Source organism: Ovis canadensis, chromosome 2, assembly GCF_042477335.2.
Source record: "Ovis canadensis isolate MfBH-ARS-UI-01 breed Bighorn chromosome 2, ARS-UI_OviCan_v2, whole genome shotgun sequence".
NCBI classification, from domain to species: domain Eukaryota; kingdom Metazoa; phylum Chordata; class Mammalia; order Artiodactyla; family Bovidae; genus Ovis; species Ovis canadensis.
Window position 1 is genome coordinate 14,168,306 of NC_091246.1, and position 27,361 is coordinate 14,195,666.

The 27,361-nt window shown below is 45.6% G+C and overlaps 1 protein-coding gene across 17 annotated transcripts in view; it reads left to right on the top strand.

The window, feature by feature from the left end:
- Nucleotides 1–27,361, top strand: part of EPB41L4B (erythrocyte membrane protein band 4.1 like 4B) — a 144,185-nt gene that overhangs the window by 61,853 nt on the left and 54,971 nt on the right. For 16 of the 17 annotated variants that reach the window (XM_069575484.1, XM_069575485.1, XM_069575486.1 and 13 more), the window contains exons 8-15: nt 59–146; nt 304–392; nt 689–758; nt 853–1,022; nt 3,038–3,147; nt 5,420–5,450; nt 8,597–8,630; nt 12,438–12,502. In XM_069575484.1, coding sequence (XP_069431585.1) covers nt 59–146; nt 304–392; nt 689–758; nt 853–1,022; nt 3,038–3,147; nt 5,420–5,450; nt 8,597–8,630; nt 12,438–12,502 — 657 coding nt within the window. Of the gene's footprint in view, nt 1–58; nt 147–303; nt 393–688; nt 759–852; nt 1,023–3,037; nt 3,148–5,419; nt 5,451–8,596; nt 8,631–12,437; nt 12,503–14,333; nt 16,744–27,361 lie in introns of those variants that run through there. The other variant, XM_069575498.1, reaches the window with a different exon arrangement.

The window sequence follows — 27,361 nt, forward strand, 5'->3', positions numbered from 1 at the left end:
GCAGACTCCTGTGGGTGTCCACATGGCAGTTCACACGTGTCTTGTTGGTTTCTCTAAGGGGAAAGAGCCCTGCCCAGGCGGAACTCTCCTATCTGAATAAAGCGAAGTGGCTGGAAATGTATGGGGTAGACATGCACGTTGTCAGGGTAAGAACTGTGCCATTTAAGTAACTGGGGTTCCCCGTGATGGGAAAAATGTGTAAACAATGTGCAAACAAAGTAACGCGGTGAAGAACTGTTTTGCATTCTGCTCTGTGACCACCTGATAGAACCTTCTACCGACTGTGCCTTCGTTTGTTTGTAGGGAAGAGATGGCTGTGAATATTCTCTTGGACTGACCCCGACAGGCATATTAATCTTTGAAGGAGCTAACAAAATAGGCTTATTCTTTTGGTAATTTAGTTTTGTCCTATATTAAAAATGTCTTTTTCCTCTTTTGTGGTGGAATTCTATGTGAGGGATGATGATCGAGGGATACTGGCAACACCCAGATTCGTTTTTAAAGCACACAGACTCTTGCGTGTGTGGGTGTCTGACAATGGAAGTGGCGCTTCTGAATAATCACGCTTACCTGAATGAATGATTTTTTAAGCAAATCAAAGCGTAACCGGTAGAAAGGAAAGGGCTGTGTAATGTGTAGATGGTTGCTCCTGCAGACTGTGCTTTTAAAATGCTTTCTCTCTGGCCAGGCCGAAAATTACCAAAATGGATTTTAAAAAGAGCAAATTGACGCTGGTGGTGGTGGAAGATGACGACCAGGTAAGCCTTGCCCCGTCCCTCCTCTTCGCTGGGAGTGACCCTGCATCGGTGTTACCAGCACCCGCGTAACCAAAACCCACACTTCCCCTCCAAGGGCCGCGAGCAGGAGCACACGTTCGTGTTCCGCCTGGACAGCGCGCGGACCTGCAAGCACCTATGGAAGTGCGCCGTGGAGCATCACGCCTTCTTCCGGTTGCGGACGCCGGGAAACAGCAAGTCCAACAGGTCGGACCTCATCCGGCTGGGCTCTCGCTTCCGGTTCAGGTAGGCGCCATTTTTTACAGCTCGATCATGAGCCCTGAAGGAGGGCGGCGGGGATGTTCTGGGGAAAAGGAGTCGTGGATGTGCATTCGGGGACTTGCATTGGACCTCACACTCCAGCTTCTTTCTTGACATCTGAGCTCTTTCAGCCTCCCTATCCTGCTTGATAAAATGAGACTAATAGTCACAAAATGCTTAACCACCGACATTCAGCTGGAACCATGCTGTCTAATACAGTAGGCATGAGCTACAGGTGGCTATTTAGATTAATTAATGTTAAATACATTTTAAAATGTGGTTCCTTAGTGTCGCTAACCAGGCTTCAGGAGCCCGGTGCAAATGAAAGCGGGTGGCTGCCACACTGGGCGGTGCCCTTGTAGGTAGAACACGAACATCATTTCAGAAAGCTCTATCAACCACCCAGCACTGGAGCTTTTCACGTACCAACTGGTGAATCCTCCCTGTGGCCCTGATAAGATGGGTCCTCAGATGATGCCCACTTTGTGAATAAGGGAACTAGTGCCGGGTGCAGATAGTCCACCCAGGGCCACCATCCGTCAGTGCTAGCGCTGAGCCTCAACCCCAGGTAGTCAGGGTCCTTTGTCTTATATTTTAACCACTGCTCTATGGCCTGTCACATGCTAACATCAAGGTATTTGGTGACAGTTAGGAATAAGAGCGGATGTCACCGTGTGTGTGTGTGTGTGTGAATGACCCAGACAGGCTCAGGAGTATTTGAAAAGACTCTGGAGAAAGAATTTATTCTGATATGTTTTTACTCATGATTCTAAGACCATGTCTCTTAAAGTGCACAAGGACTCCCTGGGTGTGTGTTAAAAATGAGGATTTAGGACCCCAGCTAAGACTTTCATAATTAGAGTCTGTGGCTGCACACATCTGTCTGTATGAATAAAACCTGAGAATGTCCATTTTAAATACACTCCCAGGGTTGATTTCTGAGGTGTGTTTACAGATCTGGGAATTGCTGTTACAAGATCTGAAACTTCACATGGTTTCATAACCTCTTCCCACACATGGCATGTCCTTGAACTCTATTTAAAATGCCAGAGGATTTGTTCATTTCAGATTCTTTGGCTGTGCACAGAAATGGCTGTGCACTTGTATAAGAATTACTTTGTTTGAATGTATTTTTTAATGCTGCAGAGGGGAGTAGGGGGGCCAAGTCCTTTCTGAGAAAGACTCAAATCATGGGTCCTCTGGAGGGTCGGAGATGTCATGACCGCAAAGCCTGGCAGAGACATTGCATGGTGTTCTGAAGTCTGCTCTTACTGAAATGAGCAGGGGACTGTAGAAGTTGCCTAGACAGGCTTTTATCCTGGGAGGACACTCCTGTGGGGCTTGGCCTAGCCCAGGTTCCCTTGTGCTCTTTAAAGAGAGGCATGAAATGGAAGGGAGTTTGGAGATGAGGTTGCCCCTGGGAGGCAGTTAGAGCAGGTGGCAAGTGCCTCCTTCCAGGTGATAAATTGTAAACCACGGATGGCTGGAATGAAGCAGTGATAGATCAGACAAAAGACAGCATTGCCGCCTGGAAGCTGCAGCTGGGCATCAGGGTGATTGAGAGCCTTGCTGAAAGCAGCAGTGTTCTCCTGGGCATAGCAAGGAAAGCCATGGTTTAGTTTAAGTGGTCATTGATAACAGCCTTTTAAAAGAATTAAACGTCTACCCAATATGTTTTATGAGAGGTTATTTTATTTGTGATTTGGTGTTCTCTTACTCAAATGTTCCAGATACTTGGACCTCCTTGGTTTGTGTGGTCAAGTGGCTGGTCCCTAAATTGTAGGTTTGTCCTTTGGAAGAAAGAGAATACAGCCCGGATTTGGCAATGGTGATTTTATTTCCCAACAGAAAGCTAAATTTAGTGTGTGTCTTTACCAAACGAGTTCGAGATAAGTTGAAATTTACACTGGAGCTCTTGAAAATAAAAATTCACTTCCAAATACATATACTGTACCGACGTTCTGATTTTGGTAGCATGCTGTGAAATGTTTGCTTTCCAGTGGGCGGACGGAATATCAAGCGACACACGGCGCCAGGTTACGAAGAACCAGCACCTTCGAGAGAAAGCCTAGTAAACGCTATCCATCCCGAAGACATTCGACGTTCAAAGGTGGTGTGATTTTGCATTCTGTTTTGGAATTTTTTGTCGTGGTTTAGTTGGTTAAGCCTCAGGGAGTTTGTTGAAGCAGTTTTTGGAGGAACTGTTTATTCTCTGTCACTGTGAATCTTTCAACAAAACCTCAGTGGGATTCTCTTGGTGGGAATCAAGCTACTCTCACCATCCGTCTGTCTTTAGTCTTTCCCACTGGGTGCGTTCATCTCCTTCTTTCCCTTTTCCATATTTCCTTTCTTGTGCCTTTGCTTCTTTGGGACCTGGGACCTCAGAGATGTCATAGGTAAACTTGTTTCTTGCCTGTGGAAGTCGATGATGTGTCTCTGAGGGAAAAACAATCCCTGTCTCTCCTCCATATTCCAGTTTATCTTTTCCTTTGTTGGGTTTTTTGATGGTTGTTTTTTTCAGTTTAAATTTTTTTTACTTATTTATATTTGGCGGTGCTGGGCCTTCATCGCTGTGCCCGCGCTTCCTCTAGTTACCGCAAGTGGGGGCTACTCTGTAGTTGTGGTGGGTGGGCTTCTCGTTGCTCTTGTGAAGCGGGGCCCTGGGACATGTGGGCTTCAATAGTTGTGGCACACAGACTTAGTTGCACTGTAGCACGTGGAATCTTCCCAGACCAGGGATCAAACCCATGTCCCCTGCATTGGCAGGCCGATTCTTAACCGCTGGACCACCAGGGAAGTCCTGTCTTCCATCTTCCAATTTCACCTGGGGACATCAGACTTGTGCTACCCAGAGTTCTGACTTTGTAAGAGGAGAGCCAGAACTCTGATATACTGGACTCAGGGCCCACAGTCAATCCAGACATTCCCTGCCCTTGAATTTAGCCAGACCCGGGGATGTGGGCCCTACTCCTCCCTTCCCTGAGCTTGGCCTGTCGTTTACTACTGTGGCCGCACACGTGTATGGGCCCTAGTACCCAATACAGGTGCAGTCAGTAGATGAGCCGTCCAGGATTGTTTACAGTCCCAAAGCCTAGTTCTCCCATGCCCATACTTGCTTGCTCCGTCATTTAGGATGTTGAGTTTAGCACTAAGAGGCTTGTTCTTTTATAGCAGGACCTTTGCACTCTCCCTACCCCTCCCTTGTTCCCTGCTTGGATATCAGTGTAGTGGCCAGTCCATATATTTTTCTTGTATAACTCAGGACTTAGTGGGCCTTTGTGGGACCTGGCACCTATGCTTTCCTATTCTAGAATCTTTAACCTTGCTTTCCCCGCTGTTTCCTTCCTTTGTAAACCAACGGTGCAGCAGTTTGGTGACCAGAAACTCTCTAAAGTCATTCTTGGCTGCTTCTCAGGGAGAAAATGCCCAGAGCCCAGGGAATGTGGCCTCACTTTTCAAGAAAGGCCAGAGGTTGAGAGGGTAGGGGTGTGTCCAGGGAGGGTACGGCAGATCCGTGAAGGGTGATTGATTGCAGGAACTGGGAGTGACGGGTGATGGGGTGGGGGAGAGACGAGAGCACGCTCTGTCCTAAGAGCTGTGTTCACCACCCTGGCGAGCACTGTGCTTGTAGCCAACTGGTTCAGTGTTGCCCAGAAACACCCCGGTATAAGGAAGAACTTTCTGATGTGGCTGGCCAGAGATAGTGCTCCGTCTTTAGAGAGTGAGTCCCCAGCCCCTGGAGGTGTGCGGACCCAAAGGCTGTGGCTGCTGCGGTCAGGAGGGGCCTCGACTCCATGGTTCTGTGCTTCTCCTCCACTTCCCTTCCTGGTCTCCAACCTCTTTTCCTCCTTTATTTTCCTGACATTTTCTCCAGCCAGAGTTCTGGCCTCTTTGGGAAACATGTAATGATCTTCCATGCTCCAGTTTTCACAAAACAAAATGGAGTCTAGATACACAAAATCCGCCTCTGTCCATGATCCTCTACAACTCACACCCGGACTGGGTTGGAGGCGTCTGCCCTGAGCTCCCCTGCACAGGCTCATGCTTGTGTTTCAGTTTGTAGTATCTCCCGATGCAGTCTCTATCTGTATGAAGACCATGAGCTCCTTGAGAGCAGGGACTGTCTCATCTCTGCGTCCTAGGGCTCCTGGTCCTGAGAATTGGCTCAGTGATCATTTTCAGAGCGAATCAGAGGGTGGGGCCCAGCAAGAAGGTGATTTGTGTTTCCTCCAGAAAGGAGAAGTAACCAGGATGAAGAGTCTGCCTCCTGGGATGGGGACTGCTCTGAGATCATGGAAGTCTCTTCCCCAGTCCTTGGTAAAAAGTGGTCCAAAGTGGTCAAGCTCTCTAAAATGTCTTATTTTTCTGTTTTTCCTTTAAAGCAAGTAACCCAGTGATAGCAGCTCAGTTCTGGTAAGTGCCCTCAGTGTCTGGGGACAGCTCTGCTGTCGAATTATTGTATTTATTTGCAGTGGTGACGTTTATCCTTAATACAGTTAAATCATGAAGTGAGGCCCTTGATGGTCCCCATCCCTACCCCCTTTTTCTGCTGCCAGGCTATATGGCCCACCTGGCTTTCAACAAGTACACAATAGAACGTTCCAAGATCGTTTGTTACTTTGGAAAGCACAGCTGCTTTGCTTGAGTGGCTTTGTGCTCTGGGTATTGTAACAGTGGTGACGAACCTGATCGGCATGTGTGGGACAGGGTGTGCTAACGGCCTTGCAGGCGGTGGTGGGAAAGAGGGGCCATGCTATGGACAAGCTGAAGCTCCCGGAGAAAAGCTGGGTTCCCTCAGTGACATGTGGGTTTTATACCAGACCACGTGGAAGACCTTTATCAGACACCTAGTGACATTCCTGCAGGAAGAGAACTCGTCATGAGACTGAAACTCTAGCACAGGCGTCAGCGAACTTTTTCTGTCAAGTGCCAGGTGGTAAATATTTCAGATGTTGTGGGCTCTGCTGTCTGTCTCAGGACCACTCTGCTCTGTCCTTAGAACATGAAAGCAACACAGACAGGACGTCAGTGGACGACTGGGACTGTGTTCCGATTAAATTTTACTCACAAAAGTAAGTGGGCCAGGTTTGGCCCATGGGACGTGGTTTGCCGCCCCGTCCCCAACACACAGGTGGCCTACATCTTTCCTATACATTGAAATCACCTGCTGAGCTTGTGACAGCCTCAGCCAGGCCACACCCCAGGCTAATCAAATCAGTCTCTGGGGGTGGGCACCTGGGCATCTGTGGTTTTAAAGCTCCCAGGGGGATCTAGGTCCCAGGTCTGTCCCACCTGGTATGTACCTTTCTCTCCCTGAAACAATTGCTTTCTTATGTGAGTTTTGATCTTGGTAGACAGCTATTATGCTAGAGAACCCAGACTGATTGTTTCAGCCCCTGGGTCCAAGCTCCAGCCACTGGTGGTCCTGTTTAGGTAGTCTGGCCATCCCAGGCATAGAGCTCAGGTTGCTGGAGAGGGTGGTCTTCAAGGTCAGCACAGCTCTGGGGCGCTGTGCACCCTGAACAGTTGGCGGAGCGTGCGGAGGAGCGGGCTGGTGATGAGACGTTGGGAGGCCTCTTGCCCAGCCCCAGTGGTACACTAACCAGCTCTGGGCATTCCTTTTTCTCATCTAAAAATAAAGAGGTTGGGCTCGATCAAGTATTTTTCTAACTTTTTCAGCCTCTGGCTTTGGCCCCCTAGGGGAAACCTGCCGTGGAAAGTTTTCCAGGACAGAGAACAGACCAGTTGGCGTTATTCTGGATGCTGCTGAGCTGAGACCCGAGGGCAGGGCTGACACCTGCTGCTCATCACCCCACCCCACCCCCAGGCAGCCTCAAGACACCTCAGGGACCCCAAGGTTCTGGAGAACGTAGCTGGCCCTCGTGTTAACACAGCTGGAAAACTCAGCTGTGCATCTCTGAGTGCACACGCTGCCTGCAGGGCCGTTCATTCGGCTTGGCGTCAGGTGTCTGACTCCTGTGTCTGGGTTCAGTTCCCAGCATCTCACGAAGGCCCCGAGGGGCCTGTTGAACTGCTCCACACCAGGCTTGGACCTCGAGAATAATAGGAGAGCTCAGGGATCCCACGTGGGTTAGTTTTAGGCCCACAAGCTTGCCGTGTTTCCAGGATCCCTGTGGTGGGTAGTGTGCATCTTGCTTTTCATTCTCAGGGGCTTATGACTTATATTTCTTTCCTTTGCTCGCTCAGGAAATGATTGTTTTGTTTGTTTTTCCCTAATAAAATTACATTTTCCTCATAGCATCTAGTAGAGATTATATATACCGGGAACTACAACAAGCTAAAAAAACACAACAACTTCACCAAGGGAAAAAAACCAACCCCAGTAAATATACCCTTTAGGAACAAATGAGCTAATAACCACTGTTCGCAGCTGTTCAATTGCTCTTCACAGCCTGTGGGATCCTGGGGTGGGGAGGAGTGCTGTGGGAGCAGGGGATACAGTTGTGCTCTGAGGACCGAGGTAATGGCAGGAGTACGGCATCTTGCAGACACTTAGCTCTCCTGGGGAAGGGCAGCGGGGGGTGAATCTGGCCCAGAGCCTGGCGCTGTGCACTGCCCCCTCTGAAAACTGGAGCCCAGGACTATTCGGACCTCAAGCAAGACTCATAACCATCATGGGTTCCCTTCTCATTGCTGGAGAAACCTTGATTTTGAACACACCACCCTAGCAGCATAGCCCGATGGCTGTGCTTGCGTTGGTTTGTGGTTTCTCTGCACCAGCTGTCTCTGTCCATACTTCTGACCAGAGTGGTTAGACTTCAGATTCCGTCAACATAGGATCATGCATGAGGAACCCGGAAGCTTTCCTCAGGTTTTCAGAGAGCCAGGGTGGCTTAGCAGAAAGGGTACAGGCTTAGAGATTATGCAAAAAATGTCTCTGCCGTGGACTAGCCAGCAAGTGTTTTAACTCCTCTGTTAGGCAACCATTCCTTAATCTATAAAATGAGGTGGTAGCATGTGTGCACCTCATAGCCTTGCTGTGTGGATTAAATGACAAGATGTGACGTTCCCAGGACAGAACCTTGTATGGAACGAACCTTCCAGAGTGGTGGCCGTGTCATGGCTGCCTTGTTGAGAGGAGTGGGGCCCATGGTGGTGGACGCTCAGAAGGGACCTGTGACTCCACTGTCAACTGGAGAAAGCCCTGGGCATCACTGGAGCTGCCTGATACCATGGGCCACCCAGCAATGCCAGGGCAACCTGAAACGGGAGCTAAAGTTACTTGATTTGCCCAACTGTGAAAGGACCTCTTTTTTTACCACCAAAATATAACATCACAAGTGGGATTCTGGAATCTTACCTAGATATTTTTATTTGTGAGCTTTTTTAAAATTTCTGAGCTTTAAGTGACTAATGAGAGCTGCTGTTTAGTTTCCCCAATTATATACTCAGTTAAACTGCTGGTAACCAAAAAGAAATAGGATTTGTAAAAGTTGCTAACAGAGTAGCCAGCATCCTAAATTAGTTTATAGCTGTTAAATAAATCAGTAATCAATCTGCTTTACAGCCTATTACAATTTTTCTTTTTCTTTTTTTAGCTCTAAAACAAATCCTGAAGTCCATAATTACCAGGTGAGCTATTGCTTTTAAAGGTTTTCATGTCATATTTCTTAAAGTGTCTAAATTTTCCACACTGAGCAGTCATTATGCATAACCAGGTTTTGAAGAAATAACAGCAATATGTGTTTTTTCTTTTCTTTTTTTTTTTTTTGAGAAAACAGTAAAAGAAGAACGTTTTCTCCAACCCTTCCTTCCTCTTGGTTTTCTGAGCTGCCTGTTTTTCTTCACCTTGTCCACTGGCAAGCATCAGGGACATATGTCCGAACTTGCTGGGTGGTCAGACACAGCCTTTGGGGGCCTCTCAGGAGGCGGTTGTCCAGGCGTTCTAGGCCTAGGGAACACGAGTCCCTGGAGATGCGCCTCCAGGAAAGGATGTGTTCACACGTTTGGGAAACGCTTCGTCCTTCATTCTCTTCTTGGATCTTCCAGGGCCCTTTGGGGTGTCAAAAGTACCAAGAAGTCCTTCAAGGAAGACACATGTTGTTGTTGTTGTTTTAATCTAGGGTTTTCCCAAATCATTTGACTATTGGACAGCCCCCACCCCCGCCCACCCCGATAAAAACAGCTAGTTTTCTCCACCACTTTCTATTGGTGGTGGGTCCATTACCATTCATGGAGTGGTAGTCTCTAGAACCTGCTTTATAAGTACCGCGCTAGGCCTGTTACCTGCAGAAGGAGCAAAGGTGGGTTTCCATGGCTGGTGGCCTGAACCCCGTGCCTGCCCATCAGCTGCGGCCCATGGGTAGCTCTTACTGGCTGCTTGCAGCCTTCTACAGCCTGGGTCCAACTTAACTTTTGTATGTATTGTCTCTACTCCTTAGGATATAGCATGGGTTCAGGTCTTAGAGAATCATATCTTTGCCCCATAATTTTTTCCCACTGTTCCTTTACCCACACTCATCTGCTGGGAAACCATCACCTTCAAAGAGCCTTCTCTGAGCCCCTTCATTGGAAATCATGCAGCCCCGCTGCACGTTAAAACCATCTGCTTGGGGCTCACCCTGGGCTGGTTGAATCTGAAACTCTAGGGTGGGCAGGATCTGGTATTGGCAAGCATCAGGGCCTTGAAGGTGACCAGGCAAGGACCCTGAGCTGATGGTGTGCTCCTGGCTTCCTGGGTTGTCATGGGCTGAGAGGCAGCACCCATGTCTGATGACCCCCTAACGTGGGGCCAGTTTTCTTGTCCTGGGCGGGTGTGAATGTCCAAGGGACACTCCTCTCCTGGGTCTTTGTGCCTTGTCACCAGTCTGGTTTTGAATGTCACAAGTAATTAAATATTCCATGATGAGTTCACTTTGGAGCCTTATTCTAATCAGCCTCTTTCTGGATCTTTCATTCCTGTAGGTTAGTTAATTCCTTAGATGGGACTGAGATCCCAGTGTACTTTATCTTCATGAGACCGCCAAATGATGTTTCAGAATTTTATGATACTGTCTTCTGTACATGAAATCTTACTCCTTGTGTGCAGAACCTGGATGTGACTTTCGAGTTGTTGTGAATAAGTGTAAAAAGTGCTTTGTATCTGGTAGTGCAAAGGCCAGGTTTCCCTATCTCCTTGCCTTCTGTCAGTTCTTGGTTCTTTTTAGTTACAGATTTTTTTTTTTTCCCCCCTGAGGGACTTTCAGGTGTGAGTGGCTAGAATGTTGTTGATGGGTCACTAGTGCTTAAAGGAGAGAACAAGATAAAAATAAGCAAAGCAAAGCATTCCCAACTTAGTACTGCCTCTGCCCTGGCAGCCTCACAGGTGTGCTCTTTCTCTGCATTCTCTGCTCCGAGTGAACATCAAGGCAGTTGTTCATTGAGATCAAATCCACGAAAACCGTTACCTGGATGTTATTCATCTCTTGACATCTTTGGCAAACACTGGCCCTTTCCCCTTGCCAGCCTTACAGGTGCTGTGTTGGGAATAAATTGAGTGGGCAGAGAACATCCTGAGAAGTGACCCAATAAGCGTCTTAGTGCTGAGAAGGGTTTCCAGAAGACAGTGTCATAGCATTGTTGTTACTCTGAGCTCAGCAAGCCGAGCCAAATGCAGACGATGGATTGCTGTGCTCTCAATGAGAGGGCTCTTGGCATTTGGGGAGGGACAGTTCTTCACTGCTTGGGACTGTCCTTAGACTTACAGGAGGTTGAGCTTCCCTCTTCTCTGCCAACAAGTTACAGGTAACCCTCCAGTCGTTATGATAAGCAAAACTGCACATACCTCCTTACAGTTGTTCCCAGGGGGGCATAAGTGCCCTGGTTAAGAGCCATGTGGATTAACTTTAAAAAATGCTCCTTGACAGCTTTCTATTCAGTTCAGTTCAGTTGCTCAGTCATGTCCGACTCTTTGTGACTGCATGGAGTGCAGCACGCCAGGCCTCCCTGTCCATCACCAACTCCCGGAGCTTACTCAGACTCATGTCCATTGAGTCGGTGATGCCATCAAACCATCTCATCCTCTGTCGTCCCCTTCTCTTGCCTTCAGTCTTTCCCAGCATCAGGGTCTTTTCCACTGAGTCAGCCCTTTGCCTCAGGTGGACAGCTTTAGAGGGTATATAATTTTCTGAAGGAGAACAAGGAAGGTTTTGGAATATCCTTCTTCCAGGGCTTTATGGATAAGGTGACCACCTCTCTCCAGCATCTGACCTGGTTGTGTTTGAAGACGAGGTGTTAGAAGATCCATTTCTAGTCTAGCTTAGTCTCTCTGGTTGCAGACCCAGTTGGTGGAGCCTCATTTGGAGCCTCGCTGTGTGATCGAATCGCCTGAAACTGCGCAGCTTTGGGCGAGTCATCTATCGCTTCACTGGTCTTCTGCAGCCCCTAAAAGAGAGACATGTGCAGAGATGGTTTCCAGGAGATTCTAAAGCCCTGGTCAGCTTTCAGACTCTGCTACTGAGATTTTCCTCCAGATTCCACTTTCCCGTAGGATGTCCTTTGGTGGCTGCAGTCTTGCTGACCGACATCTTTGAAGGAGAGAGGCTGCTGAATACACAGTAGGCCAGGAGGGCATCTCAGGTCCAGAAACCCTGAACGAACAGAATGGCTGAGAATTTTCCATAATAGAAAATGGACTCCTTATTATTAACAAAAGCATCAGGGAGGGAGAAGAAGGGGAAGAAATGATGAAAAGAGTAATAGTGGCCAGACTGTAGTGACTTCAATGTCAGGAAAGCCTCATCTGCCCCGTAGAAAGTTTAGGCTTGAGAAGCCCCAGGACTTCTGGCAGTGTCTATGGCTGCTGCCCCCTGCAGGCCAGAAGTGGAGCTGCAGGCAGCCTGCCACCCACCCAAGCCTGCCTTGTCTTGACCCCTGGCCATTTTTGTGAGTCACCTGTCTGGGTCCGTTTTTTTTTTTTTTTTCTTTTCATGTTAAAATAGGCAAACTACGTCTCTCTCTCTGTTTTATCAGGATCTAGATGGTTTGTGGTTTTGTTTGTTTCCGGAAGATGTTTACTTTTGGATCACCTGATGGAAAAGTCCAGTCCTGTTTGCAGCGTGACTACACACAGTTGTCGTCCTTTTCAGCAATGGCAGAAATTGTTTCTAAAGAATAAATTGCCCCCATTCTCCCCTTTCTCTGGCCCCTTCCTTCGGCTCCCTTGGGAGAGACGAATGCTACGTGGCCCTGGGTGCTCTGGGGCACCCTTTCAAGGCAGATGCCTTCCACCTTTCTTCTTAGAGGGCAGTCCCCCAGCCTTTGTCATGGGGGAAACTTGATAGCCTGGGAAACTTCCACTCCCCTAGCCAGGCATCAGTGAGGGCCTCTCCATCCACAGCCAGTGAAGACCGTTGAAACCAAAAGGGCAACGAGTAATCCAGTTTGGTATTTTATTTCTAGCCCCAGTATCATCCCAATCTCCACCCCGGCCAACCTCGGTGGCACCCCCACTCTCCAAACGTAAGGTAAGTACCTGAGCTCCCAGCGCTGTCCTTTTCTACTTCTACTGTCTTTTTCCAAGCTCTCCTTTCCTACTCCGTTGTGAATTGAAATTCTGCATTGGAAACCACTGTTAAAAGAGTTGTCTTGTCCTGGAAGAGATGAGTAATTTGCAAAGCAAAAGAAGCCAGTAATGGGTCTGGATTTACTAAAGCTTATGCTTGATGAAATAAAATGAACTGGGAGGGGATTTTTTTGGTTTTGTTTTGTTTTAGTCAGTCTAACCTCAGATCTTTGGGGTTTGGTTTTATGTTTGAAATGTTGCTTAGAGTTTAAGTAACATTTTTCTGTCCTGAGAATTCATCTACTAAAAATACGGTTAAAGCTCAGGGATTTTTGTTGTTGGACTTTTTTGAAATGATTTTTTTTTTTTTTCCACCAAGGATGGAGTAGAGGGTTGCTTTCTGTGATGGTGAATTTTTTTCTAAACCTTGGGGTCAGTAAACTTTTCTGTAAAGGTCCAGATGGTCAGTATTTTCAGCTTTGTGATCTCTATCACAACTACTCAACCCTGCTATTGTACTGAATCGCTTGAAAGCAGCCACAAAGGATACAGACGTGAATGGGCCTGTCTGTGTTCCTGGAAAGCTTATTTATGAAAACAGACAGTGGGGTTTAGGCTGAGGGCCGTGTTTGCCCACCTGTGTCCTAACCGACCGTGGTCCTTCCCAGGTAAACTGGCATCTGCTTTGTTGCATTTATGATTAAGTTTGGGATTTTTTTTTTTAATGCCAGCTTCGTAAAAGCAAACGTTCCTTTTAAGATTTGAATTTTAGATCAGTCTTAATGGGTGTTTATGTGTGAAGCTCTTTCAGAAACATAGTTGGCGAATTCAGTTTGTATAAAGTTATTTCTTAGTGAGATTGCGAGCCTGGCTCCTTGAGAGAGTATGGTGAACGGAGTGATGGGAATACATCCATTCAGAACAAGGCCAAGGAGAGCAGTTAGTGCTTGATCTTTCTTACCCAGTCTGTTGTGGATCCTGTAGGACGACAGTGCGGTTTGATCATAAGCACTTGATGTCCATGGAACATTGAAAAGCAAGTTAGACCAGTGAACTAATACCTCTCAAACTTTCTGTATTGCAGAGACCATTTCTTTTCCAGACATGAGGCATGGAAGAGATTCATATAAATGCTTTTTAATTTAACTTCATGCTTACAAAACATAACACTCATTTTCGCCTGTTTACCATGTTGGTTTCCTTGCGAGGCAGTCTTCGCTGGGAATGCTAGGAAGGCTGGGCTTTGCAGCTCGCAGGTGGCCCTGATGCCCAGCACCATCTGTGCCACCTGGAAGCTTGACCATGCAGAGTCCCAGCCCCACCCCAGACCTCCAGCATCAGAATCTCTGGGGGTGGGACCCAGCATATGGTATTTTCTCAGACTCTCCATGAAAAGAGAATTATTTGGTCCAGCACTTTTAGAGAAGGCTGAATAAGGCATTCACGGTGTATGTTCCCATGGCAACAGCTCTGAGAATTCCTGTAGAAAAGGAACCTTTTTCACCATCACCTAGCTTTTCCCAGACTGACTAGATCCTTAGACACCCTTGGAGGGATGATGGCCCAGCCACAGGCAGCGCTGTTCTCAACTTGGAAGTTGATAGAGGACCAGAGCATCTGAATTTAAAAAAACACTTGAAAGTAGAAAATGTGTTCGTTTCTTCTGAAAGCCATCTGCATTCATGCACTTCATGGTTTCCCCTGCCCATTTCCTTGCGCTTGTGTTGTTTCGCTCAATTCTCTGATTGTCTTCCATATCCCCCCACTAACTGCTCCCTCTGCAAACAAAACAGGCCATCCTTTCAGGATGACAGGCCGCATTGGAAAGCGTCGGCCAGTGGAGATGACAGCCATTTCGATTATGTCCACGACCAGAACCAGAAGAACTTAGGAGGAAAGCAAAGTATGATGTATCGAGATAAAGTCATGACTGCACTTTGAGAGACTGAAGCGTCTTACTTCCATTCACCATCATAGTTTCATTCCATCCCATGGAAAGTGCCTTGTCATCACATGGACGTGTTTATAGAAATATCTCCGAGGAATAGTTCTGAATGGTGTTTTCAGTGTCCGTGTAAATATTTGCACGTAACCACGATAGGTAGTCATAACTCACTGTGGACTGCATTCTCAATAAAATGAAGGTAGTTAAAGGCTCAGGAATTGTTTTGATATTCTGATTTTAAAATTGGAGTATAAGTCTGTGTTTACTGTATTGCTGTGTACCTTATGTTTCTTTGTTATTTAATGATTGGGACCAAATAAACCCAGGAAAACTTGGGAATATTGCTCTGTAGAGAGAGTATCATGTAGTGCCGCAGTGGGGATTCGGATCACTGGGGCCCAGCTTCCGTCTTGTGTGATCTTGGACAGACCATTTTCCCTCTGTTGGCCTTGTTTTCCCTCCCCTAAAAGAGCAGGTTGGACTAAATGAGCAAAGGTCTTCTCTAGCTCTAAAATTCTGTGATTTAACAACATTTAATATGTTTAGGCTGAGCACATAACATTCAGACTTTCTCTAACAGAGGATTACCTCTTTCAGAAGCTAAGTAAAGTACGTAACATGTTAGAGGTTATATAAATACAGGGAGATTTTGAATTTCCTATCTTAAAGCAGTTTAGCCACTTTGAATTTTAGCAGTTTTATTAATCATAAATCGCATAGCATTTGTCTTTATAGAAGTTACTGCTCAAGTACAAGAATAATTTTTTAATGTCTTAATGATTGGTGCTGCTAACTTGCATGATTTCAGAAGACATAATTAGGAATACACACTGTCAGAATATTCAGAGTTTGAGGGTTGGTTTTTATCCTAGACTTCCTTATTTTAAGAAGCAATCTACAGGAACTTCCCTGGCAGTCCAGCAGTTAAGACACCACACTTCCATTGCAGGGGGCATGGGTTTGATCCCTGGTTGAGGAACTAAGATCTTGCATGCCTCAAGGCATGGCCAGAAGCTAAAATAAATAAACTTTATATATATATATGGCAACATGCATCTGAGACTCATTGATGGCTCAAATTAAAGCATATAGAATTTTAATGACATTGTGCCAAAGCATCTGAGCAAGAGGACAGGAGGGTGTTGCTACAGTCTTTTTGTAGAACCAGAAATCAGTATGTTGTCTTTTAGAATAGAACTTGTACCAAAATATTTATTTTCCCCCATTTTGAGCTCCCAAGTAAGACATTTTTTCCCCTCTTGATAGGTAGGCTCGAGATACTTTCCTTAGTATTTTTGTGAAATCAATTCTTGTGCCATTTTCATATATGTAATGGTAATTTAGGCTTCCCTGGTGGCTCAGAGGATAAAGCATCTGCCTGCAAAGCAGGAGACCCGGGTTCGATCCCTGGGTTGGGAAGATCCCCTGGAGAAGGAAATGGCAACCCACTCCAGTATTCTTGCCTGGAGTATCCCATGGACAGAAGAGCCTGGCGGGCTACAGTCCACGGGGTTGGAAAGAGTCGGACACGACTGAGTGACTTCACACACACACAATGGTAATTTGGCCCTCTTAAGCCTTTAAAAAAAAAAAAAAGATGTGTTGCCATCCTTTGAGATAGTTTATTGCTGAAATCTGAACTTTTTTGGAGGGGTTGCCACAAGTCTATCCAGAAGGAGAGAATCAACTGCATGCGCTGCCTAATCAAGTCGATCATCTATAAACTCTCCCTGAGGTCCTTGTTTACAGGTGTATTTCCTTGTAGCAGACATTTTGATCCTCAGTGTTTGTAAAGCTGCATACAAGTTCTGAATCTTTTGATTTTTTGGATACAGTTTTCCAATTGTGTTTCCGAGGAATAAAGACTATTCTTGCTTCTTCTTCTTCTTTTTTTTTTTTTTTTGGGACACCATCTTCATTTTACACTGCACAGAGGTATCATTTGTGGATGAAGTAGGTGATGGGACTTTGGAAGTATGAAGATGAACATTCAGTTAGGTGGTGTGGAGCAAGCTCATCCTAGAATGGCACTACTTGTAGGCACAGTAGCCGAGGTGTTTCTTCATCCAGGGCAGCTCTGGTGAAGGTTTCTATGACCTGGTCCCAGGGGGTCTCCACTGTAACAACCCTGTGGTTAGGGTGGGTGTTTCCCTTGGCAGCTGCTCATCCTGGCAGAGATCTCCACACTTGTGTCTGTGACCTCCTGGAGATTGTGTATGCTTATCTAATAATCTCTAATAAATACCTTTCTGCCTAAACTAACTTGAGTGGATTCACTTGTCTGCAACCAAGAAGTCTAACCAGTATACATACACATGGCCTCCTAATTGTTAAAGGAAGTGTGCGCTTTTTATCCTTCAACTTTGCACATCTTTCTTTACTGCATCTGACAATGGTAATTACTCATTCACAGCTTCTTGAAGCTAGTCCCTTGATTTCTGGGATTTCTGACTCTGGCTCTTGTGCTTCGTCTTCTTTGTAACAGCCTCTGTGCCTGTCTTCCTGTGAAAGACTGGTGTTTTCCAGGGGTTCTTCCACTGCCCGCTGCTTTTCTCACTTAGCAGTCTCCCCACTCTTCTCATCTTGTCAAGATTTTATAAGTGCTGTTGACCTGAAGCTATTCTCTGTAATGCAGACAACTCTTGTGAGTTTTTATACTGACGTTTCAACCTGTATATCCTTGTACATGTCAAACATCACATGTTAAAATTAAAGTCATCCTATTTTCCTGGAAAAAAAAAAAAGTAACTTCACCTGGATTCTCTTCTTCCTACCCAGGATAAGAATTTATGTCATATACAACTCTTCTCCTTTTTGCCCTGTGTATCTAGGCAGACCCCAGGTCTGTTCAGCTTGCCTTCTTAGTATCTGTCTATCTGCGTTTCCTCTCTGTCAGCAGTGATCTGTAGCAGCATCTTCTTTCCGGCTGAGAGGTGCCCTTTTCCTGATCTCCCTGACTCCTATCACCTGACAAACTCATCCTCCTCACAACCACTGGAGTGATCTTTCTAAAACGCCATCTGATTGCATCCTTGCAAGGCTTGACATCTGCCAGGGTTCTCCATCGCCCATAGGACGAAGTCCAAGGCCTTCTCTGGAAATCCCCCGCTATCTGTTCCTGTCCTATTGCTCCAGCTAGGGTATTTCCCCCATTTCTCACCCTCCTGTTTAAACTCCTACAATACCAAACTGCTTGCAGTTCCTGGCATTCCCCATACCCTGCTGTTACTCCCATCTGTGCCTTTGCAAATGCTGTTCCTTCTGCTGAGGATGCTGTCACTCCCATCCTCTTTGCCCAACTCCTGCTCATCCCTTAAGCCTCTGCTCGTGATCGCTGTCTTCTCCCAGGGACTCTGACTGCCCCCACCCACCTCTGCAGCTGAGCTAGGAGCTGTGCTCTGTTCTACTACTTCTCCCCGCTCTGTGTACGTCAATGATATACTCACTATTTTATGCCTCTCTCATTCATCTCATCTTGGAGGTGGTACATTGCTTAGGTCTAAGCTTTGGGTCACACTCTCCTTTGTTCCCCAATGCCTGATGAATAACACGTGCTCAATGAATGTCTGTTCAGGAGATGAATTATGTTACATTCATTCTAAAGGAAACATCTCACCAGATGACAGGCAGGAATATATCACTTCTGAGCTGGTCTGATCTGAACAACCGTACCCAGGTGGGAGCATCGTCTTTTGAACAGGACTTTGACCACCACATATCTTCTGGATTCATCTGCCTCCCATGAATATTATTCAGTGTACCTATGTGTTCTCATTGGAGGCATTGCTATAGTGTTGAGCGGGACAGAGGACAGTCTAGCCATGTGATATTGGAAACCCTGGTAGGTGGACACTGATCCACAGAAACATTCAGGGGCCAGTAGCCAGATGTGTGCGTCAAACTCTGCATATGTCACGTCATTTGATCTTCCTGACTGCTCTGTGATACTCTCTTCTCATATGGGGAAGCTCAGGCTTAGGTCTAACCAAGCAGCTTGCCCCTGGTCACACAGCTGAGAGGTGGTCACTCAATTCTGACCCCAAAGTCTGTCTGCCCATCTGTACTTTAAGACCTTTCACTGCTAATTATTCCACCACTTGGGACCCTGTTGATCCACATCTACAGGAGACTTATTAGATGATGCTGAAGAGTCACGACACTCAAATCCAGAACTACTAGGGTGTCACCCCCCACCACCAGCAGTGTAGTCTCGGTCTGTCTGTCCCTCCTCCACACCAGTTGTCTGTAACCTTGTTCATCACCATCACCAGTGAGCTAATAACCCTCCTCCATACCTTGTCCATTCCCCCACCCTTCCTCTTGCAGCCTGGTCACCCTGTCCATGGAGGCATTCATGTACCAACAGCACCCTTTTCAAAGAAGCAGAGATTGAGAGTTATTTTCATATTGAATCACTCATTTGAGATGATCCCCTTCTTCCTTCCTGAGAGCTCACAAATTAGTCATTTCTTCTGGAATATTATGTGCCGGCAAAACCATACTCAGTATTCCATAAACTAAAGGGATTAGCTTTTTGCCTTTTTGAAACTTGGTTACTTACTGACCTTGTAAATATCCATTGTTTTTCTGTGATCTCTCAGAAGATGTAACAGTGAATTGACAGTGTCATCAGATTGATGTAATTCATGTGGACGGAAAGTCTTGAAATCATGACAGGTAATTACCTTGGCGTTCAAAACCTGCTTGCCTGTTTCATCTCTTGGTCTACCACTTCCACTGAAAGTGGTTCTCTTTAACAACAAAGATAAAGGAAAAAGGACAGTGCATGAGCCCTTTGTTTTTCCTGCCTGTTAATATCCCACCATCCTTCCAGGTCAGTGACTCGAGCCTCCTGGGTCCTGGTCTGAACTCAACTAATGATAGATCCTTCTTGTTGCTGTTGACTCTAGCTTTTAACTGGTCTTTTAAGATCCGATCTCATCAGAGAGCTCCCTGAGCAGCCATATCGATCCCTTTTGATCAATATTTCCTAAACTTGGCTGTAAGTCAATTCCCTGTCTGACTGAATCTTCCCAAAGTACCAGGTAAATAACCCTAAATAGGCCTAGGATGATCTGCTTGCAGCATTTTGCTACCAGAGGCGACAAATTCCTAGGCAAGGTATAAGGAGGGCAGAGATAAAGGAAAAGCAAATTGCAGCTAAATGAAGGAGAGTCCCTTCTTTGCACATGAAAGGTGGCACATTTTTAATTTTTTGAAGTAATTTTTTTCTTTTTGAGATGATTGTATATTCACATGCGGTTGTAAAAAATAATATCAATCCGATTTATCCTTTACCAGTTTCCTCCAGTGGTAACCTCCTGCAAAACTGTAGTGCAGTATCATACCTGGATATTGACATTGATACAGTCAAGATGAAGAACATTTCCATCACCACAAAGATCCTTCATATTGTCCTTTTATAGAAAGGCATTGCATTTTAAGATATCCCAAGAGTATATAAAAGGTGAAATAGAGGTGAAATTGACATTCAGCTAAGACTCCACTAAAGAAGAAATTCTCAACAATTCTGCAGAAAGCCCTGCCCCCCTCCAAAAAAAATTAGGAAGCCAAATAATTGCTTGAACAGTGTGTTAAAAATAGAGATGATGAGGCTCTAGGTGGTTGGGGCGAGGCCTAAGAACCATCCTTTTAATGGCCACTCCAGGACAATCTGAGGTGGGCAGGTAAGCACAGCTTCTTATTTAGTTTTGTTTGCCTTTGTTTTAGTGTCTCAATTTTAACTAATTAGAGGCTGACTTTTTTTTAAGAGGCATAATATTCAAAAGTAAATGGACGGATGCATCATAAGCAGCTGCTTCATCTGAACTCTTGGCATAGTTTTGCATTTCCTTAAGCTCGGACACGGCTGAGCGACTTCACTTTCACTTTTCACTTTCATGCATTGGAGAAGGAAATGGCAACCCACTCCAGCGTTCTTGCCTGGAGAATCCCAGGGACGGGGGAGCCTGGTGGGCTGCCATCTCTGGGGTCGCACAGAGTTGGACACGACTGAAGCGACTTAGCAGCAGCAGCAGCAGCAGCAGCAGCATGTGTGTAAGACGCATAGTTTGATGCTAGCTGGTATGTTTGATGCTAGCTGGTATGTTTGATGCTAGCTGGTAGCAGTTTTTAGCAGTTTGAGATTGAAGGCCTTAGCCGTCCATGGGATAAGAAGTAGGACAAGAAGATTGAAAGTCTAGCTCAAGGAATGGTGTATCTCCTAGGTTGATGGGTTGAGATGTATGGTCTAAGTTTAGCAACAGAAAGGGGTGCTTGGTTCCAAAGGAAAGATCAGATGGAAGAAGGTTCACACAATAGGTAAAGACATGGCTCTGAAACTCTTAACAAGCGAAGAGCAGAAACAGCATGGGGATCTTTTGAGAGGGGATAAAAGGAAATAGAATGATATTTCTGCCTGAGAATATGGGAAAGTAACTGTTCAGGGGAAATGTGGGCAATGCTTTCCAGTCTGCAAGACTTGGTCTGAAGAATTGGTGAGAAGGAATTGGTGGAGAATCCTTTCTGCTGGGACATTTTGGACTCAGAAGTGGAGAGAATTGAAACAGAGTTTCCATTCAGTTCCAACCTGTCCCAACCTGGGATTTCACCTTCCACAAAACAGAGGATGCTTTTAACTATTTGGAGACAAAGTAGGAAGTTAGTAATAAAGGGAACTGCTGTGCTTTTCAACTTTTTTTAGTAAGTAATACAGAGAGTGGTAAAAATTCAAAAATATCCATAAAAGTTACTTTTCCTTTCCACCATTTTATTCCCTAGTTCTCCCCAGAGGCAACTACTGTCAGCATTTCTTATCAATCTAGAGCTATTCTGTATATAAACAAGCACATATTTATTTAGCTAATCAGTATTGATGGACATTTAGGCTGCCTTGAATCTCTGAAATGACAACTTGTATGCTTTGTATACTTGAGCAAATCCATCTGAAGAATAAATTCCTTAAAGTAGAGATGCTGGGCCAAAAGGAATGTGCACATTTAATTTGGATATTGCCTAATAAAATTTCCTTCCAGAGATGTTCTATCTGAGTATACCTCTCCCCTCTGCACTCACAATAGCAATCTGACAGGGCCTCTGTGATCCCATAGGAAGTATGCTCCTAGCTTTTGCTAACTTTTTAAAACCTTATTAGTCTGATTAGTCTAAAAATCAGAATTTCTATTTCAGTTGCATTCCTGTAGAGGTTAAGTTGTGTAGCTTTTCCTCGTTTTGAATGCCATTTGTTCTTTGTTTACTGTGAAAACATCTGGAGCCCTTAATCTGGGGTCCTGCTCTTTAGTAAAGATCAGATGGGTGAACTGAAACCCATCATCTCAGCCTTCTTAATAGTGAAGGCAGGGAAGGCTGAGAAGAGTTGATCTTTACCAGATAGTCTGTAAAAGCATTTTTCAAGAAGTTCAAGTAACAATCAGCATGATACCTCATGCCCCGGAGATTTGAAAACGGAAGAGGGGCAGCCTAAAAATATCCAGGATAAAGGAATTGATTTCTGATATCTACATTCCCTTTCCTGTTTGGGAGTTAAGAACTTTCTACTCAGACATTGTGAATTTCCCTGGTGCATTTGATCAGGGAAGGATGGATTTACATTTAATTACAATTAAAATTCTAATCCATGCAATCTGAAATCACAGCCACATTCCAAGACTTGCTACTGTTTTGACTGGGGGGAAGACTGCAGAATTTAAAATACCAAAACTGCTATAGCCTAGGCAATCCACTTAAAAGAACTAGAATAATTATAGGAACATCCCCGTAGGCTCATGTCATCCCCTACTGAATAGTGAATGGTTTACACATCCTCTTTCTACAGCTGAGACCTCAAAAGCAAAAAGGTGTTGCTATGCTGACAACTGCACCAGCTGCATTCATGGCTGGGTAGGGATGCTGTGACTATATTAAAGGCAATTTTGCAAGCCTTTAAAACGGGCCCAGTATATGGCTTCAGAGGTTAACCTCCAAGAATTGAAGGACAGAGAGAAGACCATTTGAGATTTTTTTTTAAGCACAAATGACAAAATAAATGAATCCCCTTCTGTATTGCCTCAGAACCTCGTACCCAGTGTTTAGCTCCTGCTTACACTAGGTCTTGTGCAATTAGAGTGTCTAAAACCGACCCTGAACAGAGTATGCATTTTGTTCATCTAACCTGAGCTTCTTTTTGGAATGAATAATTTCATTCATTTGGGTGTATTGGATGGTGTCTGCTGAATAGAAAAATAACCCTTGCAGCTCATGCCTGAATCTGCCATAGCTCTTTCAGACTGCAGAGGCTGATAAAGAACAGACTCTTCTAAAAAAAAAAAAAAACCAACAAAACTTTATTTTATATTGGGGTATAACCAATTAATAGCATTGTGACAGTTCCAGGTAGGTGAACAGCAAAGGCACTAATGCATACACATGAATCCGTTCTTCCCCAAACTCTCCTCCCGTCCAGGCTGCCACATAACATTGAGCAGTTGCATGTGCTTACTATAGGTCCTTGTTGGTTATCCATTTTGAATATAGTAATGTGTACATGTCCATCCCAAAATCCTTAACTATCCCTTCTGGAAGCCCATCCTTCCTCCCAGCAACCATAAGTTCAAGGACGGGCTCTTTAGACATTAATTTATACCCAGCAGTTGTGCTTTCATGGCAACAATTATTTTGTCTTAACTGTTCCTTGAGGGCTCTCTTGCAATGCTGTTGGGGATGCATTTGAAGCAGTGGCTGGGGGCAAGTCTGTTAATGCTGTTCCCTGCCTGAAGAAGGGCTTCCCAGGTGGCTATAGTGGTAAAGAATCCTCCTGCCAGTGCAGGAGATGCAAGAGACTCAGGTTCTATCCCTAGGTTGGGAAGATCCCCTGGAGTAGGAAATGGCACCCTACTCCAATATAGTTGCCTGGAAAATTCCATGGATAGAGGAGCCTGGGGCCACAAAGAATTGGACACAACCAAACAACTGACCACATACATACAGACCTAAAGAAAGAAAGAGGGAAAAAAGAAGACTCTTCTTTAAAGGCTGAGGAGGCCCTGAAATGCAGACAAGAGAGGCAAAAAAAAAGAGTCTGTAAGAAACCAAGGAGGGAAAGCGCTGTTGGATTCATTAAAAGTGAGCTCTCTAGAGGAAAACAACGATAATCATGTCAGTATTTTTTTCTTCAGGCAGGAAAGAGGTTGAATATGCTCTTAGTCATGAGCTTCTGTGCAAAAGTGAACTCATGAAATATTTATTCTTTGGCCCCAGATCCTGAAATTCATCTGGAACTGCTAAAGTCCTAGATCTCCCCACAAAAGTTATAGAGCCCTTCCTCACGGCCTCCCACACAAACAATCAGATTAAGGCTTCGTAAAACTGAGCAAGCATGACATCAGGATAAAATGGATTTTCTGGCGGATGTTCGACTTGCTTACCTGCCTACAGTCATTCATTGAAACCAATGGAGAGCAGCGTCACCAAAGGAAAACTCCGGACTGACGCATGGAAACAACATATCCTGCTGTAGCTTACATGGGACAGAGACCCAGTTACCACCAAACAAACCTCATCATTCCTTAAGATGTGTAATGTTTTTCTCTGCAGTGTTGCTGAGATCATAATGTAACATTAGTGACAACTGGGGAATTCGTGACTAGGGTGAAGGGAGCTGTTATGAATGGACACCTGATAAGTTACCTAGGGAGAGTCCAGTTTTAATGCACTATACCATTCATCCAACAAATATTTAGTCTGCTGCCTCCCTGTGCCAGGTACTGTATGCTGCTGCTGCTAAGTCGCTTCAGTTGTGTCCGACTCTGTGCGACCCCATAGACTGCAGCCCACCAGGCTCCCCCGTCCCTGGGATTCTCCAGGCAAGAATATTGGAGTGGGTTGCCATTTCCTTCTCCAGTGCATGAAAGTGCAAAGTGAAAATGAAGTCGCTCAGTCGTGTCTGACTCTTAGCGACCTCGTGGACTGCAGCCTACCAGGCTCCTCCATCCATGGGATTCTCCAGGCAAGAGTGTTGGAGTGGGGTGCCATTGCCTTCTCCAGGTACTGTATAGGCACTGGGAATTGCTTTTGAGAAAGACACCATCTTTGGCGCCAGGCATCTGATAAACTGGGCTGCTTTGGTGGCTCAGTGGCAGAGAATGAACCTGCAGTGCAGAAGACATGGGTTCACTCCCTGGGTTGGGAGGATCCCTTGGCGGAGGAAATGGCAACTCACCCCACTATTCTTGCCTGGGAAATCCCATGGACAGAGGAGCCTGGCGGCCTGCAGTCCATGGGGTCACAAAGAGTTGGACACAACCGAGCAATTGAGCAGACATGCATTTAGTCAGCTATTGAAAACAAGAGCGTTCACTCTACTATGGACTCAGATATCACCCGTGTTAACACTCATTAGACAGTTCCAAGTTGATTGCCTGGAAAATGTCTTGAAAGAAATATTTACAAATTGGGGAAAATTTTTCCCTGCCACTTAGTAGTTCATATAAAAGATTAAGCCATGCAAAAAAAAAAAAAAAAAAGTAATTTTGACCTTTTCAGACAAGAGAAAAATGAGGTAGTGGCATTGTTTCTCTCTGATCACTTTAAAAAATATATAACCACTAAGTTACTGTGGGAAATCATCCCTAATTAATAGACCTAATATTTGTAATGTGTCACATTTCTAAGATGTAGGTACAGTTTCCTTCTGAAACCCATTACGAGAAAGGTATGGTTTTCAATTATACTCTTACCACCAAATGGTATGCTTGCACTAAATCAATAAGAACTTGCAGCAGTGTGTTGGTATAATGCCTACTCTGTTTAGTTTCTGCTAAATTAAAATGGAAATAAGTGACAGGTGTCCTGGAAACCGTGATGGGTAAATGCACCTTCTATCTCTCAGCCAGACTTGGTAGAGGTCAAATTATTTCATTAAATTGAGTTCCTAACATATAAATGCTTAATAAATCCAAAAATGCAGCATCTGGGGCTCAGAGAGGTGAAATGAGTTACTTAAGGTCACAGCTAAAGGGCAGCACAGCCAAAGCTAAGTGCCAATTAGCATCCTTTTAACGTCACAGTACTGCAGCTTTCATCATCCCCGTGGATCCACAGTCTCCTAGCACTGAGGAGAGCACAGGGCTCTACAGTCGTCGTCTGGGTTCAGATCCCAGCTCTGCCATTTACTAGCTGTGTCTCTTTGGGAGAGTTAATTAGTCTCTCTGGTCCTGTTTCCTAATCTGTAAAATAAGGATAGTAATAATTGTTCCTTATTTAAATGTTGAAAGATTAAGTAAATTAATACATGGCACAGTGCAGGGCAATCAGAAGGTGAGCGCTTCCCCGCCTCTCCCCCAAGGGTATTTAGAGAGCATGATTAATGCACAGTCAGGAGGGAGGATTCTGGCTGATACATCTGCTGTGATGGCGTGGTACTTGAGTGGATTCTGCTAAGAGAGTCCCGGTCAAGAGCCACGATTCCAGGCTAATGGACTGAATTATGGACCAGAAATGATGCTTGCCAGCCTTTTCTTGTCCTTGGCACCCATAGAAACTGTGTTGTTGTATAGCACACTGGGTGGGGCGGGGGAGGGAGGGTGGGGGAGCTGCTTTCCTGCTAGCTCAGCTGGTAAAGAATCCGCCTGCAATGCAGGAGACCTTGGTTCGATTCCTGGGACAGGAAGATCCCCTGGAGAAAGGATAGGCTACCCACTCCAGTGTTCTTGGGCTTCCCTTGTGACCCAGATGGTAAAGAATCCACCTGCAGTGCAGAGACCTGAGTTCAGTCCCTGGGTTGGGAAGATCCCCTGGAGAAGGGAGGGCGTGGCACCCACTCCAGTATTCTTGCCTGGAGAATCCCCATCAACAGAGGAGCCTGGCAGGCTATAGTCCATGGGGTCACAAAGAGTCAGATACAGCGGAGTGACTAAGCACAGCACACGTAACCACACTGGAGTAAGCAGATAAGGCTGCTTGAGGCTCTAGGCTCCCCCAGTCCTGTTCACTTGCTCCAGCAACCGAGAGAACAAATGGTTTAACCTACTTGCAACCTTCTGAACCCTATCAGTCAGGACGCTCTACTGAGATATTTGTCAGCATCTCCCCAGTGCTTGGGCTTCCCTTGTGGCTCAGCTGGTAAGGAATCCACCCACAGTGCAGGAGACCTGAGTTCAATCCCTGGGTTGAGAAGATTCCCTGGAGAAGGGGAAGGCTACCCACTCCAGTATTCTGGCCTGGAGAGTTCCATGGACTGTATAGTCCATGGGGTTGAAAAGAGTCAGATACAACTGAGCAACTTTCACTTCACCCTAATGCTTTAGTTCTGATTAGGAATATGGAGTTGTCCCCACTTAGGCTAAAAGTAAAACAGGTGCCAGTTTGACCCAACCAGGCTCCTCTGGAAGGTGTTTAGAGAACTGCTGTGCTGCTGTGTAGACTACGTAGAAGCTGTTCCTGCCTCCGGGAACCCTGCTATGAGGTCGAGACATGAGCCAGCATAGGTAAAAGAGTAACTGAGTACAGGCAGCACCCAAGGGTGAACAGGCAGCACCTAAGGGTGAACTGAGCAGCCCAGAGGAGATACCAGAGGACCTTGGACGGAGAATGTTCATTGTGCTCTCCCAGGAGACTGCATGCTAGCATATCACCTTGGGGGATTTCTTGGCCATCCAGACACTGGCATTCAGTTGCAAGCAGAGCATCCGTTGAGGCCTTGGCCTTTCTGGCTGATGATTTGGTTGTTTGGAAGGTAGAAGAAACACTGCTGGTGTTGTGTTGTTAATGCTGGGTCAGTGAGGAAGACTGGGTTGGAATGTGTGGGTGACAAGACCCTCAGAAGAAAATGTTCCTGGTGTCTTAGAATCAATAATAGGAAATGAGTGGAATTCAGGGTTT